This window comes from Coptis chinensis, chromosome 1, assembly GCF_015680905.1.
Source record: "Coptis chinensis isolate HL-2020 chromosome 1, ASM1568090v1, whole genome shotgun sequence".
Classification (NCBI taxonomy): Eukaryota; Viridiplantae; Streptophyta; class Magnoliopsida; order Ranunculales; family Ranunculaceae; genus Coptis; species Coptis chinensis.
Genome location: NC_141456.1, coordinates 26,268,024 through 26,291,827, shown reverse-complemented (window position 1 = coordinate 26,291,827; position 23,804 = coordinate 26,268,024). Strand labels below are relative to the sequence as shown.

General features: G+C 35.1%; 1 protein-coding gene across 2 annotated transcripts; it reads left to right on the top strand.

The window, feature by feature from the left end:
- Positions 1–21,577: 21,577 nt before the first annotated feature.
- Positions 21,578–22,903, top strand: LOC147523175 (peroxidase 31-like). Of its 2 annotated transcripts, XM_086597693.1 has the most exons (2): positions 21,578–21,866; positions 22,044–22,903. In XM_086597693.1, the coding sequence occupies exons 1-2, from the start codon at positions 21,695–21,697 to the stop codon at positions 22,685–22,687; spliced, it is 816 nt and encodes a 271-aa protein (XP_086453819.1). In that variant the 5' UTR covers positions 21,578–21,694; the 3' UTR covers positions 22,688–22,903. The 2 variants fall into 2 exon arrangements, with proteins under 2 accessions (XP_086453819.1, XP_086453822.1); XM_086597696.1 differs by having other exon boundaries at positions 21,578–22,903.
- Positions 22,904–23,804: the final 901 nt, after the last annotated feature.

Below are 23,804 nucleotides of genomic sequence, written 5' to 3'. Positions count from 1 at the left end.
GCCCAACATCGACTCAGGCCCAAAACCAGGCCCACATATCCCGAGTCCAATCCGACGAATTTTGAAAATAAATAAATAATCAATTAATAAATAGAAAAATACGTATTTAAAAATACGGGCGTTACAAGTTGTTCACCACTTTTTAACCAAATTTCCAAGATGAATGAGATGTACAAATATCTCATTTGACTTGTTGACCACTTTTTAACCAAATTTTTGAGATTTCCAAGATTTCTGAAATTTTTTATATTCCCGAGATTTCTGATATTTTTTACAGTTTATACCAAATTGGAGATTTTCGAGATGAACGAGACATCTCAGTTTTTGGGTGGTCCGAGATCTCGAATGAGGTCGAGATTTTCTGCCTTACCCATTGGAAAAAAATATAGTGATGCAAAAAAAAAAAAGTATGAAACCTGAATAGTGCCTACCTTCGAATCCAAAAAAAAAAAAAAAAAAAAAAAAAAAAACAAACAGAAGAAGTTCGAAGCCCAGGAGTTGTTTTTTATTTTTCAAATTAGTGGAGTCCCACAATCTTTATATCCATTATCACAGCCATATCCATTATCCACATTCTTGAGTTCTTGATGAGATCTCCATATCCACAGTCATTGATCGGCAATGTTCCATCTTTGTTTGGCACATAACCCCCAGGTTCTAGTCAAATCCATTATCACCGTTGACCTGATTTTATATTATCATCACAACAAAATATCTTTACCTTGACAAAAAAAATTCACCACCAGTCAATATAACAAAGTACAAAGATAATCTTGGTTTTGCTTGCCGAAACTATTAACGTTACTATTTATAGATGGGTTTGTTTGTATGCATGGGTGGAGACAAATAGGGGTGAAATAAATTTATTGAGAGTAGAGTGAAACCTGATAGGCATGCTTGGTGAAATAATTAAATTTATAGAGCTAAGAATGACACAAAAACATAAAGAAGGAGAAGAATCTAACGGTGTGGGAGTAACTTTAGAGGAGGATTTAGTTAGAAATTAATGTTCAATTCGTTAAGAAAGTGAAGTTAGGAAAATGTTCATTAGATGTTATATATTGATTGTGTGGAGGTGGGACTGTGGGAGTGACAACAAATTAGGAAAATGGGGAAGAATCCCATGATGTTGAAGGAAATTTATTTCACCCGACTCTTCAGACTTTAGTTGTCTCCTAACATATGGTTTTCTCGAGTATAGCTTTGTGTTGCGTAACACCAATCATCTCTTTCATTTTCTTTACCCCTCCCTTAAGCTCCATCTATGTGATCATTGCGTCTTTTATCAATTGGCTATAGCTGCAAATTAAATAACAGAGAAAAAGGGAGCCGCCGAATAACAATATAATTAATTATGGATCTTTGGCACGAAATGTCCTTGATATGTCTCGATTTCTATTTTTATGCTAATAAACTTGCACTAAATATGTGCCAAGTTTGACTTCGAGTGATTGCACCTAACCCAATTTATGAACATGGTGTAGATTGTCTTCACTGTTGGAAAATGTAACAATACAGAAATTGAACTAAGGTCAAATAATTATGCAAGGTAATAAATGGTTTTACAGGTCTTGGTCTAGCTAGTAACCCCAAAAAGGGAGGAAACCTCTATTTTTAAGCCTTAGAACCATGAATGTAGAAATTTACACTTATGAATGAAGAGTGAGAATATGAGATAACATAAAATTACTGAAGTTGGTGATGAAAAAAATGCTCGTGGCATTAACAATTGTTGCGAATATACGTGTCTAAATAGTTGGCGAGGTACACAACATACTCTCTTATAGCAACCTTGTTCCATTAGATCTTCCTCCAATTAGTTTCTTTTATGTTGGTAACTTGAAACAACAACGTCAGTAGTAGTCCTTTCATTGTTTGAACCCTAGCCTGGTCTTTTCAAATCAGTCTTCAATTAGCTAGAAGTAACAACGCCATCAAGTATCAACCAACCTGTACTTATAAAACAAAATAATGGGTTTCAAAACTTCAAACCACGACATGAACTAACTACTTGTCTCTAACTCGAATCAACTAAAATGGGGATGTCCATAAGGAGACTATCAAAAACTACAAAATAATGTCGTGTTAACACTAAACAAAAACCCAAAGAAAAAATTCTAAAGGGTATGATATCATAAAGGATGTGATATCTAGTGGACAAAGAAGTAATATAAAAAAAAAAAATCAAGCAACTTAAAAAATGAATGTTCATAAATGGAGCAAATTAAACTAACAAATTGAAATTTCAGGAAAATGATGAAAGGACACCCGCTGAAAATTGAAAAATCAACAAAACGATGAACACGTAAACATAGATTGACCAACAAAAGTAGGCAGGTAGTGTCGAAGTGATTAACCATATGTTCAATAAAGGAAATAGAGAGTCAAGGTGGAAGACCAAAATAAGAGGTCTAGTGAAGAAGTCGAACCTGTTTGGGGAGAGAATATTAAAACTATTGCAGCAATGGAAAGAGAGGGGAGATTGAGGTGTCAGTTCGTCTTTTTTGGGAAAGTGGACATGTCGTATCATGCAATCAATCAGTCATGGCTTCCTATGTAATTGCAATTTCAATTGTACTTAATCAGAAAAATACGGAACTACTTCCAGCAAAAAGAATAAAAAACCTAAAAGAAATTAAAGTAATGAATAAGGTTTTAAAATATAATATATATACTCGTAACAACATATCAAACTTTTCTTTGGAATTTTATTCACCCAGGAGACTGCTGACAACACGTTGAGCGTCCTTAGGTACTTAAGGAAATACAAAAATATATACCACCCTCAAAGAAAATAAGTTATAAATTAATTCACCTAGCAATTTCCTTTAACCATATAAAGTAGTATTAGACAACACGCTTTTGAGTAAGAGTTTGATGTCTCCGTCTTTGGTTTCCTATGAGATGCCAAAAATGCAGTGATAGTGTGCCCAATGTATTTTGTGTCCTCACTGTCTACTTTACTTTCTACCTAGACTAAGCACAATACAACGAAATGTTTTTCCTATGAAGTTCTAACAACCATTGTAATGGTGAACCGTAGTCCTTTTCCTTTATTAGTTGGTTTGTATAAGTATAATCCTGTCGAAGGTCACGTGTTATACATGTAGACTAATTTGGAATCCAAGATACACAACTTATTACTATAGAGTATAGACATAGTGGTTCTAGATACTTGCATGGTGGAAGGGTTGACCTCATCATGTAAATGAGATTGGTTTATAATGAGTTCCAAAGTCCTAGTGTATTCTTTGCTCTATTAGATTAAATTAATAATGAAATACACAATAGAGAAAGTATAAAGCACAACTACAAATTGTCATTAAACCCCACCATGCATGTTGTCAATTCCGATGGTAACATTTTACTTGTTGATATTCATTTTCTTTTTATAGTTGTACACCAAACTGCGAATCCAAACGGAAGTAATAAGTTCTTTTTAACTAAACCATTACAACAACTTAGACTCTTCATAGTTGATTGCTGTTGAAAGGAAACAAAAAGAGATGACACACATGGTCATATTAACAACAAAAAGAAAAATGAAGAGTAACCCTAACAATTGGCACAAAAACAATATTTACCTCCACACCATTCATTGTAAGTCTCTTTCAACCATTTTGCTATCAATTTCAACATCGTAGCTGCTGAGCCTGAGCGGGAAAAAATTTCACACAGATTATTGAGGAAAAAAAAAACACTTCATATACAACAAGTTGACTCCCTTACAAAGAAAACAACACTTAATATAGTAAATAACAATACATGTAAACTACTCTTTCTACCGGTTGACTGTTTTTGAAACTTAATAGTCTATTTCAACTGTTTTTCCAACTCCACGAAATCAAAACAATATGCAGTCTAAACTTTTTTCATTCAATTAAAGCTCAACCCTGCAGGAGAAATATAATTTGGCCATGGCACTTCTCCAACACTTGTTATACAACCCATAACAATATTTTAGCACTTTGAAACCAAGCTAAAAGGAGCTACAACATTATGCTCATACGTAATATCTTCATCAGTTCACAAACTAACCAAATAAGCCACAAAAAATAGCTTGATAAAACGGGATAAAATTTACCATAGAATGTTTATCCCTGGTGTTGCAATGGGATCTAAAAACCACATTACAAAGATGAAGATTCAGAGCAGGTTGAATCCTAAGGCAGAAGATTATGATTTAAGTCAAAGAAGCCTTGCTAAAATTGGCGGCTAACTCACTCAGTCTCTCTACTGATGAAGTCTCTTTTGACTCTACTAAGTAATTAGAGCTCTAGAAAAAGAAATAGACATGTAAGAGAAGTTAGCGACAATACCTACCGTTATGATAGCACCAAGAAACCAACCAATCATTATAAAATCAAGTAAAAGTGAAGAACGCCAAAACCAATACAATGAAGGCACAATTCAGATTATCCCATGAAACACCATAGCAGATTGAAGAAATATAGCCAAGCCAATTAATAATGTTGGACTTCAAATGACATAGCATGTATATATAGTTAACAATAGCAAAATCATTGAAACATGGTAAATTTCAAATCAATAACTTAAAATGAAAAATATAGTTAATGAACTATTTCATGCAGAAACGAATAACGAATTCACACCTACTTGTATGCAAAAGAAAGAAAATATGAACACACATTTGATAAGGTAGTGCAAGATAGAGTTGTAAATCGTGTAACACTAGGAGAGTCGCAGAGAGTGTTATAGAGTACATACATATTTTGCCATAATTGCCCTTTTGGTTTCTTAACTTCTATGTAGGAAGTATTTACGAGATGGGATCATGGGTTTTAATTGAGACAATTGCAACCCAAGTTGAATGGTGGAGCTTCCCCATTGGAAACCGACTAATAGTGGGCTATTAACAGGGTATCATGTGAGAGTATGATGTGGGAGCATGGCCTCTCCAAAGTGGTCTAACCATTTAATCACAACTAGACAATGTATAGTAAACTCCAACTTTATTTTGAAAAAGGAGATGACGATAGCCGAAAGGGTGTTCCATGTTCTTTTACTATAGAAGATAGATTATAATTAGAATTGTGTTGATTAGGAAACAACAATCAGCTATATAGAAAATGTCAACTTCCCTCAACAACCAATACAAACATGCACTAAATAAAACTCACTCCAACAAACAGAGAGAAAAAAACCCGAGGTAATTAGAGATAGCTCAGCAACAATAAGTGCATCACTACCCTCAACATTCATGACGCAAAATAGGAAGAGTCAACTATTTCTACAGACCATCAGCACTCCTAAATTCCCAAGCCCCCCACCAGCTACTTTTACACCACCTAGATTACAAATTACACTTTCTACCAATGCCTAGTTCACAGTCAGGTCGAGGCATGGGGAAGGAGGGAACGGTGGCTCTTCCAACATATACTTATTTAGTAACACTTAACTCATTTCCATTATTACTAATGTGGGCATAGACAACCACTGATGAGACCCTAACCATGTATTTTCTCGGTCTTTTGCAAAGAGCAATTCTAACCATTCTTTTGTAATTATTATTATTTTTCTTTACTTAAAAAGAAAAAGAAAATAAAAGGAAAAAAAAATCCTAGTTGGTGATTGTTCCAGATAAGGAGGGGGCGAAAGACTCAATCTTTGACCATTTTTAACCCTATTAAAATACAATTCAACAGTTATGAGTTTATGACACAAACCCTTGATTTAGTTTACAGGAAGAAAATAGTCAAGAACAAAAGAACCTTGAGTAGAGTGAGAAGTGTATACACCAACTACATGTGATTTTTTGGAAGAGATGAGGTGACCATTAGGTGGTTGTGGTGGTCCTTTGAGTGCCCTATTTTATAAGACAAAATTATTAAAATAATCTACTTGTTGACAGATAATGATAAATAAAACATAAAATAGATTGGCAAATAGATACATGTTGAAAATTTGTAAATTAAATGATAGTTAAAGTCCGTGTTTAATTTTTATTATTTGTGTTATTTGTAGTTTCTGTGATGAAACTGAGAAATCAAGAAAATAAATGATTCCTTACTTCTACTGTGAATGCAAATGAAATAAAATGCAACAGCTGCAAAGTACAATTATTGATTGTAATATAATCTTACAATAACTCTTTATTTTAGAATAACTCACCGGACATTGGTCGTGGAATCAACTTTAGAATTTGTCATACGTTGAACCGAACGCTCAAAACACAATTTCAAGAGAATTAGTAACCTGAAAACCAATCCCCTAATCTTTCAGTGCACTGAATATTTGTTGAAATAGTGAAAAAATAAGCACGAAAGAATAAAAATAAAATCAACATGTAGATATAGATAAATTTGTACCTTGAAGAAGGTAAAGTATGTACCTCTTTCTTCTCAATGATAGTTGTAATCATATCTAAAGCTTGGAGAAAATCCATACCAAATGGAAATTGTAAGAAAAACTGAAAAATAGTAGGAGACACTAGATTGACTGGAGAGGTGGTGTTTTATATCTTCCTATTCTCAGGAGAAGAAGTTGAAGGGTTTAATAACGCAACTCATAAGTGTGAAAATTTATGAGAATAGCCCATGGAAGTTAATGCCCTTAAACGTTGGCTGTATTAGAGGCCCAAACCCACAAACTCTTTAATAATGTTTTAAGAGCATCTTTAGGTGGTAGTATAACCCGTCAAAATCTTCAAATTTGAAGAAATATTTCGGAATTTCCCGGAATTCCAACTCTAAGTGGCCTCAAATTCGGTCGCATCACCTGTTCGTTTGCATTCTTGTTCGCAAATTTGACAATTTGGATGCTGAGGAAGAGCGACATTGGTAATGTCGCACGCCATTGCAAATGTAGCTCCAATTTTTTTTTTTACTTTGATCAGCACCACGCGCTAGTGGTACTGTCGCATGCTCCAACAGGCAAAAAACGGCCGTTGGAAAGAATAGGAATGTTTGCATGCATTAATCTAGAGTTTGGAAAGAATACAAAGGATCGTCTCGTTGGCGGTACTTATATTTGGAAAAAGACAAAAATAGAAAAGGCACCGAAAAGAAATAAAGAAGTTTGTTTGGACGTTGACCGTTCAAAGATTCCTTTCTCTCAAAATAAAATATCTGTTTTTGTAAAGTGATACGGTGCAAGCACCAGAAATGGAATTTCGGTGCACCACATGCTTCTCACTAGGGGTGGGCAATGGGCCGGGTCGGGCTAGCCCGGCCCTAAACATTTAAAGCCCTTCAAATATTAGGGTCGGGTCGGCCCGGTCCTAAAGTCAGCATAGGGTCGGGTCGAGTCGGGTCACAAGTCTAAACCTCAAGCCCTTACCCTACCCTAAGCCTTCTTTAAAGGCTTTAGGGCCGGGCCTATATATTTTCTTTTTTTTTTTCTACATCAGTTTTAAAACTCATTTATATTACAAAATGTACAATAATCTACAAACTCAAAGTCCAACCAATCTAGTAATAATCCCGTATAAGTCCAAAATTTAAAATGCACATCCACAATCTAATGAACTCAAGTACATCGAGAGTTCGGAATTTGTTCTTCTTTGTACTCAAACCTCACTAAAATTACATTTTAAATTGAAATACATAGACAAATAATTATATTATCATTTTAAAAGAAGAAGTAATAGATATAAAGAAGAAACATAATAGTTTTGGTTAAGGGTCATGGAAGTTGTTAAACTATTTGTAATATCATAAATTATTTCTATAATAGATTCAAACAAATATAATATTATCTTTCTTCTAATTTAAAAGTGATTCAAGCTTTGTATATGGAAATGAAAATATTGGCTTTTGAACAAGTGATGGAGAAAGGTTTGAGATTACAAATGTCATTTTTCTGACAAAGGTTGTTTTTTGGTTTCTATGTTACAAATGTCTGCTCTGTATTTTGCTTTAATGGTGTGGAAGGAAATCTTTAGTTTTAGACTTGGCTTGGATGTGAATAAAAATATAATTTATAAAAAATAAGTGAGAAAAGAAATTGAGAATAATAAGTTATGGACTTTGACTTGATGATCAAAGGAATAAAGTCTTATTTTTTATTAGGCTAGTGCTCATTGTTCTTCATGGCTGTTAAGTTGACAAGTTTTTGTTATATAAGACAAGTTATTGAAAGTACCCTTGGGTGTAAGTGATAAATTACAAAGGACAATGTTATTTTAATTGAAAATATTTAACAAAGAGTTGGACAATTATAGTATGTGTATTTATAGTGAAAGTGTGAAACAGGGCCGGTTAGGGCTTGGTTAGGGCTGGTTAGGGTCGGGCCTATGTTTTAGAATCTTAGCCCTAGCCCTGCCCTAGAAGGCATTAGGGCCGGGCTGGCCCGGCCCTAAACTCTGTGAGGGCTTTATAGGGCTTAGGGTCGGGTCGGTCAGGGCCGGGTTAGGGTCGTTAGGGCCAAATTCCCACCCCTACTTCTCACCCGGTTTGGTCTAGTTTAACATGTTTGGCCCAGATTGACCCGGATGGTCCAGTTGACTGGGTTTTCACCTGTTGGACCCGGTTTTGACTAGTTTGACAGTTGACCAATAAAATAAATAAATAAATAAATAATAAAAAAATGATGAATATTAGTACCATAGGGTTCTTACCCTCCAGTATGAGAAAATATTCATCAAATTTTGTTTTCCATCGCACTATTGGCAAACATTTGATCATTAATATCATTTCGGTAACTCCATTTGTATAACATTAAAATTATTCGCGAGAACAATGTCAGTTTTTACTGACAGCCTCACGGATGGATCAGCCTGAACTTACAGTGGCATTCTTTTCCAATCCAAGTATACTTGAACGTAATTGATTGATTGATTGATTGAACTTGAATATCATCATCCCCAGCATCCATCTTTCATCTCCAACACATCTCTTATCTTCCCTAGCAGTGTTTGTCTATGTCTTCGTTCATCTTCTTTAGAATCTCCCATCCCCCGTGGATCTTCTTGCTCTCCCCGGTGAGTCTTTCGTCAGTGTTTGGTTATCACCATTATATGAGAATCTTTAATCGAAGTCAAAATCAAGAATGAATTGATCTATCAATTTAATTTCACCAGTTTTCTAAAATGAATTTGAAAAATATTAGATTACAAAAAATTTGTCACTTAATTTCAAAAAGTTGTTAATCCTTATCCATCACCATTTTTTGGCCTGAGTGTCACTATCCTAGTACACACTGATGTAATATAAGACGTAAAATACACACATTAGAAGGTGTGATACTTTGGTTGAGTACTGAAAAATGTAAGGCGTAAAACACACATTTGTAAGGTACGATACCATCCTCTCTTGAGTGACAACCAATTTCAACTGTGCTTTCACAAACAACTTGAAAAAAAATTTAAGGATTTCAAATATCCAGGGAAATGCCCTATTTCAAAAATATTTTTCAAATGATTTAAAAAATTGCATGAGATCTTTTGGCTGGAGCTTGGCAAAAATGGTTTGTCTCCATGGCTTTTCCATTCAGTTGCAAGCAACCTCCGCCAAGGAGGAGCAACTGTAGACACCCCATTTTGGCACCCCAGGCATAATTCATTCACGATTTTGCCTTGAATTAAATTTGATCATATAAGGTGATTTGCTTTCTAGAGTTTTCATTTCTACATCAATCTTCTTTTAGCGTCTTTAGACTCTCCTCATCATGTTCTAGCTATGGCTGAAGTTTCATTGCTTTCTGAGTTTTGAGTTGAGAATGACCAAAATGCCTCTATAACCCTTTGGAGCCCAAATCTCGTTTTTTCCACTCTTTCTTTGGATGAGATTGTTTCATATTTGAATTCCATTTGAAAAATCCTTCAAAATGAGTACAAGCTTGCCTAGGTTCCTTTTGGATTTCAGAAACCTTAATCTTGCCCTATCCCGTTTCTGCCCGTTGTGCGCGTTGTTCAGTGCAATACATTATTGGAGTAAGATTTCGACCTAAGGGTATTTTCAAGAGTTCATGAGCCTTCCTAATGGATTCATGAACAATTTTTGTGAAGAAGAGTTTGCCTAATTTTGACCCGGTCAAAGGAAATTTGTAGTGTTCATAAAATGGTCAGAAGGGGCATTTTTGGTTGGATTTGGACATATGCTCATGGGCTGTGGATCCAGATCGAGTAAGACCTTTTCATTAGGTTTTCTAGCCCATTTTCAAGCCTCCAAAAACCTAGAGAACTTTCCTTAATTGTTTGATTTGATCCCTAAAATCAAGAATATTCTAGAGAATATGCCATTTTGGAGCCAAGTTTGGAAATCTTGGATTATGGGCTCATTAAGGACGTGTAGGGTTTGATTATTTGCCCTAATACATCTAAAAGATCCAAAAACCAAGGGCCAAGATCGTACCCCTTATCCCACCTCTTGAATCAAGGGCCAGATTTAGGAGGTGCATCCAGAAAGATATCAAGCCATTAAATTTTTCTTCATCAACACTCAGCCTTTGAATCAAACTCATTACCATATTTGAATCCACGCCCAAATGCTATAAATATGGGTCTCATTCACCCACAAAAATAATCTGGAGCTAGAAATTCGGAGTTAATAATCTGGACCTAGTTATTCAGAGCTAATAGCCTTCTTTTCTTCAGTGTTCTTCATTTTTTCTTTCTAGTTCTTCATTTTAGCCTTCTTTTCTTCTCGTCGATCTTTAGTAGAAACTTCTTTTCACCAAAAGTTATTTTTTCCTCAAATCACCTTTTTCAATCCAAAAATCACAGTTGTCAATTCAAGATCAAGTTTATCATCAATCAATCGATCAATCTACAATCAAGTATGAGGCAACATTCCAAACAAGGTGACATCTTTCTTTTCTCTTTTATTTTAATTAGTATTGCATATTAGGATTTTTTTTTTTTTTTTAGTTTTACTATAGCATATAGTCATTTGATTTTAAATAATTTAGTGAAGATCATCCAATTTGGTAATAAAATTTCAAACTTTATTCATTCACCTATCTTAATACATTACACCTCAATAGAAGTAAGGCTGGTTTTTACCAGACGAGTGTGGGTGCCTAACACCTTCCCACATCGTACCTTGACTCCCGAACCTAATAATCATCTAGTTTCGAGGGCTAGTCCTTCACATAGGTTTTACTCAACTTTTTCTTAATAAAATTAGTGGCGACTCTAAAATCAATTGCATAGACCTAAGAGCATCTTTAGGAGAGCTACCAAAAAAACACCAAAATTTTGAACCAAAAAAACATTATGCAACTTTAGGAGCAACATCAAATTTTCGACATCAAACTACGCGGTTTTGGATAAACCGCGCCATATAGCCCACGCGGTTTTTCCAACACCGCACCATAGAAGCCCAACTGACATGCCCAAGCCCACGCGGTTTTCAGAACACCGCGTGCTACTTCTATATAATCAGGACCAAAGCCGCGTGGTTCAATCACTTTAAACTTTTCTCTCAATTATAAACCCTCTCTTTAGTTAAAAAAAAACCAAAAACCTACCTAAACTCTTGAATGGATCCTTTTGAACCTTTCGACGGTGATGATTGGCAGTACATAAACGACATTGGCGATAAAGGAGAAGAACCCGAGGAAGTAGAATACGGTGGGGGAGAAGAACCCGAGGATGTCGCGCCGACTGATAGACATCCCTATGTATTGGAGTATCAGATGAACGACTTCGATTGGCAATTTGCACCCAGTGAAGCACTTGATATGGAAGTTGTTTTTTCTACATGTGATACAAAACACGGTCGAAAAGCGATGGGTAATACTCAGGTAATTAATTAGTTTTGATTAAATATTTTGAATATTAATTAGTTAAGTTGGACCAATTAATTATTTATCTTATACGCATTATTTTTTTTCATAATATCAGCATGTTATTGACTACCAAGTTAGATCGGCTTTACATGGTGTTAGAGAGTGGTGGAAGGTTATTAAGAGTTTGGATGAGTTTGTACATATTAGAGATAGTATTTTGTATACACCTTTGGGTCTTTTGGTTGATGTGGATTATAAGAAGGCTGATTGGGCAGTGGTCATAGCTTTAGTAGAAAGATGGTGGAGTAGAACTCATACATTTCATTTCCCTTGTACGGAGCTAGGGTTCACACCACTAGACTTCACTATGATTTCTGGGTTGAGTATCAGTATAGGCCAACCGATACCTTTTCATACAAATTATGAGAATATGGATAGTATGCTTATAAGTTTTCCTCGCTTAGATGCGAATGCTTATGATTCTTCTGGTATTAAGCTATCTCATATTAAGACTGCATATATGGAACCCCTCTTAGATCCTGATACACGAGCGGAGTTAGCTTTGACTATTCTACCTGGTAGTAAGGGTGTTGATGTATATGTTAGGGCTTTTTTTATGTTTTTTATTGGGCATGTTCTGTTTCCCAATGGTCATTCTACACTACGAATGGGATATTATGCTTATGTATCTGATTTGCATGGTATGAGAGATTATGACCTGGGTAGCTCAGTATATGCCACATTGATAGTGGCGTTAGATAAAGCTTCACAGACATTCGGAAGTAGAAGTCCTCAAATTGCAGGATTCACAGGACTTTTATAGATTTGGTTTTATGAGTACTTTCGAACTCTTTGCCCTAACATAGACATGATTGCTGATACTCGCCCTAGATTTGTTAGTTGGTCAGGGCCTCACTTGACTCGTAACAGGGGGCATATTAGAAATAATGTCTGTATGGCTCGTGCTCAGATTGATATTAGATCATTGTGATCTATTGAGTGGAGACCTTGGCGTTAGACTACTGCCTTTGACGATCCTGTTGTGAAGCATGCTTGTGTGTTGTCACGTCACAGAGTTGTGTTTGCCGCACGTGACTGTATGGTTTGGTACTGTGGTGATAGATGTTGGAGGCAGATGACTGGACGTTATGAAGTTCCATGTGCTCCCATGCCAGATGTTAGTGATGCGAAGTCGTGGGGTAGAATTCAAGTTCATGAAGTTCATGCTAGTGGTGGTCCTTCGCCAGATGCGTCTTCTTTTGTTGTTGAGCAGACTGCTGATCAGTATTATAGATGGTAGAACCGTGTCTTCATGGGTCCGTTGTTGCCTCCTGTTGGTCGGGCTAGCAACTTCGAGTTTGTGGGCCTGGAAGGGATGAGATGTGAGCTACGTATTCCTCATCCGCCACAATCTGTTTACAACCCACAACCTTTGAATGCATATCATCCAGCTCCTGTGTCTGCCAGTAATCCTCAGATGTTTGCCGTGTGTAGTCCTGATGGAAAGGCTACTTACATTTCCATTCCTGAGGTGCCTCGTGCTCGTTGTCATGAGTTAGAGTCGCAGATTGATCAGTATACCACGGTGACTTTAGTTATTTTATTTTTCTTATTCATTATATATATAATATGTACTCACAATGTATTTTAGGCTGAGATTTAGGAAAGATATGAGAACCAAATTTGTATGTTTGATAGGATGAGGACTACCGTGTATTATTATAGCCAAGAAAGGGAGGAGGCATATTCTCAGACATATCAGCAATCCCAGCGTGCATATAACGAGACTCGAAAAGCGTATGAGGATATTTAGCAGGTGTACACGCAACAACATCAGGGATATGAGGAACTTCAGGCTGAGGTAGTTAACCTTCGTGCAGACAGAGAAGATCTTGATTCTCAGGTTAGGAACTTAGAGGAGCAGCTTAGGAATATCCAAATAGAGAGAGGAGAGGGATCGAGTGGTAAGGGGCGTAAGAAGAGAGCTAAATAAATTTGATGTAATATGATAGGTTTTGGATCATTTTGGATATTATATGATTATATCATAATCATAGATTTTGGACTGCATAATCATAATCATAATCATAATCATAGGTTTATAATTTCTTTAATTTTTTCGATTTTGAATTACAATTCTTAATTTCTTCAATTGCACAATTATAAATTTCTCAACTTCTATGCACAATTCATAATTTGTCAAGTTCTAAGCACCACAACTCTAATTTTCAAAAAAAACGCACGCGGTGTTGGCAAAACTGCGCCTATAGAAGCCCAAGCCCACGCGGTATTGGCAAAACCGCGCCATAGAAACCCATTTAGCAGCCCAAGCCCACGCGGTGTTGGAAAAACCGAGCGGTTTTGCTAAAACCGCGTGAGTGATTTAATACAGCATCAAACCTGGAACCAAATATTGGCCGATTTAGTGTTTTTTTTGTGTTTTCATCAACATGTGACTCTCCTGAAGTTGAAAAAATACCAAATTGTTGGAAATTTAGTGTTTGATGCTAGGTTGATATCACTCCTAAAGATGCTCTAAGTACACATTTTTGTGAGTACAGTATCAAAATAACATGATTGTTGAGTTGATTCGCCAACATCAGTATGTTGGCTAGTTTTTTACAATGATGAAGAAGAAGTCATGGTAAAATGAAATGGTTGTGGAGATAGTTTTGGAGTGTTGGGTGAGAATGAAGCAATTTGTGAAATTCCCGACTTTCTACTCGGTAGCACGCGATAGTACCAATGGCGAGCGACAGTGGTACTGGCGCGCGACATTACTAATGGCGCGTGTGGTGGGGTCTACAATCAATTTTGCGGTCGATATCTGCGACCACCTAGAGTTTGTCGAAATTTGCGACCAGATTCTCCAAAAAATTTCTTCAAATTTGAAGAGTATACTACCACCACCTAGAGATGCTCTAACGTGCCTAACTCACAAATTGTGCTTTGGTCCCATTAATACAACAGTTACATTTAACGAATTAAACCCAACAATTAAGCATTATTTTATGGCTTTTATTCCAACTTTTAATTTTGGCATTTTTACATATTAACTAGCTTGTAGGCCCGTGCATACGCAAAACTTACTTAAGAACATATACAATTTCTTAAGAAGACCATTTTAATTGTCCTTTAAAAACCCGTTTTTAATTGGGGAGAGATCTCGTTGTAATAGTTGACCTAATTTAGAATTATGTTTCTAATTTTAGTATGAAGGATTCTCGTTTTAGTTTAGAATTGCTAGAATTTCCTTTTTCAATAGGGAAAGTAATTCCCGTTTTAGTTTAGAATTGCTTGAATTTCTTTTTCAATAGGGAAAGTAATTCCCGTTTTAATAGGCGATGACATGGAATTTTAAAAGAAAATCGTATGTCATAGTTGAATTTCCTAACAAATCGTTTTAATTGTTCTTTAAAACACCTGTTTTTAATTATGAGAGATATTATATTATAAAAGTTGACTTAATTTAAAAGTGTGATTCCCATTTTAATTAGAAGTTACAGACTTTCCTTTCAAATAGAAATAAGGATTTCCTATTTTAATAGGAGTTAGATTCCCGTTTTAAGTTGGTTTCTTAAATCCAGATTTAGGTTAGTGACGTGGAATTTTAAGGTAGCTCGAAAAATACATTTGTGGGAGCTTTAATATTAATATATAGACTAGATTTTGGACTTGGGCATACGCTCGGGATCTTTTAGGTATTTTGCGTATTAAAATTGCAATATCCGAACATTGTTTATGTACTAAAACACTTCTACTAAATAAACAATATATGCACAACTCTTTGAAAAAAAAAAGTTTTTCTTATAGTTAGACTCCAAAACCATGTTTCCTTCTCATGTGCCAGGTAGGCAGCGCAGAGCAGATTGAACTTTCTTCTATTAGAAAACCACACAGCACATTTATGTATTTATTAAGATCAAGTGTGTTCTATACTTCAATGCGTACTCTAGCAATCTAGCATATGCCCCCTTTCGAAGCACTTTTGAAGTTGAGGTGTCATTCAAGCTAGCACTTTCACATGATGGAATTCTTGGTGAATGATCATTAATTCAATCAAATAACACCAACTTGATTATAGTTCATATCTTGATGCTGAGACACCAACACTACTCACTTGGATAAATCAATTTTTGTGTGGTTTGATGGAGAATATGTAAGTTATATGGCTCTTTCACGTAATTCTCCTAAGAGTATAAGTTCATCTTGCACAATGTTTAGAGCCATTGCTTGGGTGTTCCAGTATATCGCTTTGATAATGTCATGACTTCACAAACCTATTATGAGAACTTCACACAGGAATGTCGTGACTTCTCGTATATTATTGTTGTCTTTCAATATTTTCAGGACCCCTGTTCATTCAATTTTTGTGTATCATAAGTTGTTAACATAGTTGCTTTTCTCTAATTTTTTAAGCAAACTTTCTACTTATGTATCTCCAGTAGTTGCATTTTATTGAAACCACGAACAATCAAGAAGCAACATTTATCCGTTAGTTTATTCGTGAGTGCGAACCATATATTACAAAGGCCGATTTGAATAACTAAAAAGGATATATGCTCTAAAGCAATTTCAAGGAGTCCATGGCGAATCAGTTGAGTGTGCCTCTGGTGATCATGGCCTCATATGCTAACCTCTAGCTATTCATTCTCTCCCATCACAACTGCTCCATTGATTATGGAGTCGTTTTTTCCAACCTTAGAAATTATGTGCTCTAAATGGAAAATAGAATCACGCTAGTGATATAACATTTATTCCTTCAAGAGTCGCTCTCTTGATTATCGAATACTAACTTTCCACCAGCAATAAGGATGTTAATTATCTGATTTCGGCAAAGGACAGCCACGAAACATCAAGATAACAACATCACCATTCACCAATTCATTGCCTCTTTATCTATTGTTTGCTTCAGATCTAAATGTTTACCTTTTATCATTGTGTTGCCTATGTTCAGTACCATGTCATTGTGTATGTTTATTCTTGTTATCAAATACAATAGTTAGTATATATACGCACAATGAAATGATCGATAAGATAGTTCTCTACATTATATATACGCCCAAACTAAAAGTTCAATTTTTTTTATTACATCCTTTAATCTATCCACCATCATAAAAGCCGTGATTATAAGATCTTAATTTCCTATTTTTTAGGAAATAATTGCAATAATCTTTCCTATTTTTTTAGGAAATAATAACTATAGATTCCAAATTGAAAGAGGTTTCCTTATGAATTTGTGGGGTAATTGTGAGATCTTTCTTATTTAAAGATAATTGCTATTAATTTAAAGATAATCAACGTTTGCAATTGATGGACTCTCATAGTCTCATTTGAGCTTGCCAATCAAGTAGATATCCGTGTCACCACAACTACATTAGAAGATGCCACATATATGAGAGAGAAAATCCTTCATTGGAGGTACAAAAGGTCTTAACTACACATTTGGTAGCAAAATTCCGAACACCCACACATGAACACGTCAACTACATCACAAATAATCTATGGAGGCACAAATTGTAGCAAACAATATAATTCAAAGCATTAAATCTATTTTCTTTTAATTTAACTCTACCTTAATATTCAACTTGATTGCGTACTCTATCAACCTATCTCATATTCCTATGTGTTCCATTCCCAATCCCCTCTGAAGTTCAACTGTCGTTCAAGCCCCATTTCCACTTAAGGTTTTGGTCCAGCACTTCACCTGATCGAATTCTTGTTGCATTTTTTTATAAGTAGCAAAAACTGTGTTTTAAACCCCATAGAGACATTACATTTGGGTCAATTATGTATTTAATAAATGTAAATTAATTGTATTTTCATGTTTTCACAGGTTTCGACAATCAATGATAAAATACACACAAAAGTTGCGTTTTAGCACTTAATACGGTTGAATAAAGTTTGGTCTTGAAATCTTCCGTCTCAGCCGTTTAAAACTCACAGATGCCAAAATAAAGCTCATAGACTCAACCGGCTAGAATAGGTCAATAGTGCCAAAAAGTCGACTTTCGGGTCTCACTGGTAAAAGTTATGGGTCCCACCATAGGAATGGGCCCTACTATAGAAAGAGTCATGAAACAAGTCAAAAGAACAAACCTAAGCCCCTGAGCCAGCCAAAGGAGTCATGTTTGGGTCAAAACTTGATCAAACTGACCTGTAACAGTCCGAAAATCAAGAGAAAGTTCAAACAGTGACATCTTCCGTCTCCTAACTCCGATTGAAGCATATGACCTGTCAAAATGATCAACGCAGAAAACTCTACGCAATGGTATATTGCTTCTATAAAATGGACGTATGGTTTGAAATCAGAGATAAAGCCAAGCACGTCACTATTTATCGAAGACGACGTAGATATTTTAGATTTTTTATTATTTAACTTTTTGTAAAGTCAAAAGATGAATAATGTTGAATAGTGTCAAATATTGATTACTATTCCTCAAAGTCAAAAAGTTGAATAGTGATCAAATCTCAGTCGTTGGATAAGATTTTTTAGATTCGATCACGACCGTCCATTCAACTATAAATACAAGGGTCTAGTTTTAGTTTTTCTCATTGAATTGTTAGCATTCAATCATAGGATTTAGAGTAGTTTACTGCTTTTCTAGTGTAATGAAGAATTTAATTTTCAGTTTTTAATTAAAATGTTTTTAATTCAATTTTATTTTATATTAATTAGAATAACACTTTAGTTCTGTGATCTCGGAGTAGAAACTCTGCCCGAGTGATGATTATCTCCATTAGAGAGGGTGTTTCGATAATTATAACGATTAGAAATCGAGTAAGTTCACCCAGAGATGGGGTTCTAAATCGATTCCATGCGCTTATAAGGCTCGTTCAAAGATGAAGAGTTGTTATTAGGGATAAAAAATCGAGACTAACTCTTTTAACGGAGATATGATTCGCACAAACGGATTTTCTATCTTCGAAATCAAAGTCTATTTTCTTTTACTTTCATCATTTTCTCACCTAAATCCATTTTCACAAATTCCCGTGATCAAATTAGTTTTGTTTATAAATAACATTTTGTAATTTTATTGAAATGTGAACGTAATGACAAACCCGACCGCTGTTTTACAGAAAGATCAATTTTCATTAAATCAATCAAATCAAACCAACTTGATTATAGTTCATGTCTTGTCGTTGAGAAACCATTACTAATTAATCACTTGGATAAATAAATTTTTGTGGGGTTTCATGGAGACGACTCTTTTAAGTATAAGTTACTAACCTGGCCAATGACCCACTACTAAATTTTCTAACATCACTTGAAAATCTACTTACTCTTCTACTAACATCACTTTATATAAGTTCATAGCATAACAATACATTTTTTTTTTTTCATCTTTTAGAATTATATGGTTGGTAAATGAAGAAGCATTTATTTGCTCCATCAGAACGATCTCTTTGTCTAGAGCACTGTGGGTGATATACCCTCAAGTATCACTTTGATAATGTGATTGATTCATGTAATATTAGACCTGGTAGAATAATAACATGTTAAACAAAAATTAGTTAATGGATATGATTCTATGTAGAGATGGAACCTAGACAGAGAACGTAGTGTTTAGACAATCGAGGATACACTAAATCGACAACCTCTCCGTCCCAATACCTAAATACCATACATACGCCTCTAGGATACATCAATATATAGCAACAAACTTCTCATATATTGTTTCCATTTTGATACATTTTTTTCCGCTCCACGTACTCTTAATCATTTATTTTTTCGTTGGGTTTGAATCCCTATCACTTCAATTCAACAAATTGGTCTAAGCGATCTAAACAAAAATCCTCAATGACCTCTCATCATGAACAATTGTTCGTTAATCACTTTCCAGCCATGCTCAGGTGACCTGACCCGTGGTCACTACTCCCTTAAATCCACTCTAGATCGATTTTTCTCCAAAACTACAATAATCATTTTGTAGTTGATCTTCTGTCAATACAGAACAGTGAATTACTATAATTGAAGCTTTTTGGGAGAGCTAAAACATGAATCAAATCTAGCTCAAAGCACCCTGTGACTTTAAAGTTATAAAGCTTGTATGAAAAACATATAATGACAAAAGGCATTTGAATGAGCATCTGTAAGAAAATCCCAAGCAGACTATATTTTCTAAACTCTAAACTATCTAGTTTCTATTATCTATAGGTGGGAAAAGATGATAAATTGATATTTTCTTCACATCATAGCAGTAGATATGTATTGAGGTAATGCCTAATTTATACGTAGTATGCCCTGAAATAAAATTATCAAAACAACATTCTATAAAAGATCAAAATAATATTTTATTGTATGCCCTGAAATTCAATATATTTTATTTGTATGCCCTAGAACTCAATAACATGTTTACTTGATTATTTGGGCAGTCTTATAGATACCGAGCATATAGAGGTATCATAATAGAGAAAACTATTTCTAATAGAGTCGTAATTGTAATAGGAAACTATTTAACTCGCACTTACTCACACTCGCACTCAAATAGTAAGAAGAGTTTTAATTATACTAAGTTTTAATTACACGTGGCATAATGGATTCAAAAACTTTATTATTAGAGAGCCGAGAGAGAAAAATATATCTTTCATATTAGAGTGCTACTTAGGAGAGAGAAAAATCTCCCTTAGAAGTCTCTATTTTAGTATATAGACAAGGTTTTAGACTCGGCCATATGGCTGAAATCATTTCTAAAATTCACATCCCCTAAATTTTTGTGAGGAATTCAATAACTGATAATTATTAGTATAAGTTTTTGGAGTTGATTTAGCAATATTTTTTTATTGGAGTCCTATAAATAAAAAAAATTTGTCAGATGTTGATTGAATTATTAGAGTTGTGATGTATTAGGAAACTTCTTAAGATTAAGAGTTCATGTTGTATTAGAAAACTTCTTATGATTAATTAAGAGTGTCCACGTGGTATACCTATGTCTCAAGAATGCGCCACCTAGGAAAGAGATTGTCACATAAAATGTTTTCTACTTTAATATAGAGAGAGGTGATAGTAGATGTCCATTAAAAGACTACTCATAGGTGTTTCAAAACGATCCCCATTGCACATCTGCTCTCCATCTAATCTAATGCAGATTCCCATGCAATCCCACCGTCCTCCTATTTTGTTTTATTATAATAGATAATATTACTAACTTGCTGAGAATATAAATACTCTATGTATGTATATGTATGCAGTAATTAAGTATCAGATTGGGCGCTCAGAATTCTCATTTGGCGGGCCAGTTCATTCACTTGCCTTTTTTCATGCCGTTAATCACTCTCACTCGTGACTGCCACTATTATTATTTTCAGTTGCAACTTTTGGGAAACAAAAGATCATAATTGGGCTGCCCGTCTTAAATTCTAACTTTTGTATTTCTGTGTCCCAAGCTTTAAAATCTGCATATATTGATATTTAGTGCCACCTATCTGTCACATTTACTCTCAAAGTCTCAAGGTTCATATATATATATATGTCTACACTCTTAACGCTAAAAGTCTAAACACTGAAAAAAATTGACAAGACATGAAACTAATACATTTTTTTCATGTTTGTTAACTGTTATACACTCTATTTTTCGATTGTTTTTCTTTAGTTAAATCCATTTAGCTTGCAACAGCATAGCGAAGATCGCTAAGTGTTGGTGTACTCCGTCAGCCACGTCGGTCGTTGATTGCTTATGCCAAATGTCTCAAGTCTCAACAACAGTAACGTACTGACCTATGTTATGTACAACCAAAGAGATACAATACCTGCACAGCTTTTTTGTCTTCTAAAAACGAAACTAAAATTGCATGCCACCATGTGCCCCATGCCAGTTCAGTTACAACCCTTTCTTTTCTCCTCCTATACCCCACCACCTCCCTTAAAACCACCCAAAATTTATGTCAAAAAAGAAATAAAGAGAGTGACAAAACAAACCCACTCTCTCCTCTCCTTTTTCCTAGTGCCCAAAAACAATCTAAAACAAGATCTAGCTATCTTCTCCAAACACATTCATTCACAATGTCTCTACTTTTACTTCCATTCATACTTGTCATCATTTTTTCACTCACTTCAGTTCCAGCTGAATCAAGTCTCTCTACAACATACTACTCCAAAACATGCCCCAGAGCTCAACAAATAGTTCTAGACATTATAACCAGTAAACAAATAACTAGCCCAACAACAGCAGCAGGTACACTACGTTTATTTTTCCATGACTGTATGGTAGAAGGATGTGATGCATCAGTTTTGATATCATCAAATATTTTTAACAAAGCCGAACGTGACGCTGATATCAACTTATCTTTACCTGGTGACGCTTTTGATGTTATAGTTCGTGCTAAAACAGCTATTGAACTTGAATGTCCAGGTACTGTTTCTTGTTCAGATATACTAGCACTTGCTACTCGTGATCTTGTTTCAATGGTTGGTGGTCCTTTTTATCAAGTATGGCTGGGTAGAAAAGATGGGTATGTCTCAAAAGCTTCAAGAGTTGAACTAAATGTACCGAAACCCACAATGGGTATGTCTGAAATCATTACTTTGTTTACTTCCAAGGGGTTCACAATTCAAGAAACAGTTGCTTTAAGTGGTGCACATACTATTGGTTTTTCTCATTGTAAAGAGTTTGCAACTAGAATCTTCAATTTTAGTAAGTATTCTTCAGTTGATCCTACTTTGAACCCAAGGTTTGCTCAAGGGTTGAAAAATGCTTGTGCTAATTTTCAGTCCAAGCCTACAATGTCGGTATTTAACGATTTGATGACTCCGAATAAGTTTGATAATATGTACTATCAAAATTTGCCGAGGGGATTAGGACTATTGGCGACCGATCGAGCGATGATTGAAGATTCGAGGACTAGGCCTTTTGCAATGATGTATGCTAATAATCAAACTACATTTTTTGAAGATTTTGCTAGAGCAATGGAGAAGCTTAGTTTTCTTGGTGTGAAACAAGGAAGGTGGGGTGAAGTTAGGCATAGATGTGATGCTTTTAACAATATCAAGACTTAGTGGATCATTTTGATGGATTGATGAATGAAATCTGAATTGAGTGTGTTTTCATAATTTACTTAAATTCTTTTTTATTATGAAATACCAAATATATATTTGTACCAAGTTAAGTTATACAATTGTAATGGATGTTTTGGTTGAATGTGTAGAACATTAAGCGAAAAAAATAAATAAAAGAATGTGTAGAACATTACCATTGGGATAAGTAGATAACAACTGATGTTGACATGTTGTTGTATTTCAAATTTTCAATTCACTAACTTCTCTCAAATCTCAATCACTATTTTAATGTCTTTCTAAAGTGTTGATCATGTATTGAGTATTGACTATTATGTCTCAAACATGGTTTAACTTTTTTCAAGGCAGAGATAGTCCTTCTCACAATGTTTCCCTATATGCTTTTGCTTTGTTGTACCACCTTTGGTGGCATAGAAATGACTGTCGGTTTAGGTTTATTCGACCTAACCATGAACAAGTTCTTGTCAAGGCTTTGGCTGATTGGCAGGACTACTGTGGATAGCCCCTTGGCTATCTTTTCACAACAGATGGAACTTTCTGAAAGTGAGGGGGAATGGATTGCTCCTCCTTTTGGTCAGTTCAAAGTGAACTACTATGGTTTGTTTATGAAATCTAAGCTCTCTCGCACTGAAGCTAGCCTTCTTGCCGCAGAATTTGCCGTTGATCTCGTCAGACAAAAGAGAGTGGTGAATGCGATCTTTGAAGGAACTGATCAACAAGTGATCAAAATCATAACTAATCCATCAAGGAACTCAAATAGAGATCGTAGTAGAAGAGATGAACATGAAGCTGACAGATATGATAGAATTTTCGTTTAGGTACACTTCTGTAACAGGAAATAATTGGGCTATAAAGCTAGCAGAGTGGGCTAGTTCTGATGGTCCGAAACAGTTTTATTTGTACTGTCATAGGGATATTTTACCTATTTTAATATAATGTACGAAAAGGTTTTATCAAAAAACAAAAGATTATTATTGTTGGGAGTGGGGGGTTTGGTTTTCGGTGCATGTGGGAACTGGGAAGTCGCGACATGGAAAGAGTGAGTGATCATCATCATCTTTGTCTTAATCCCATATATATGAACGGGGTAGGCCACATG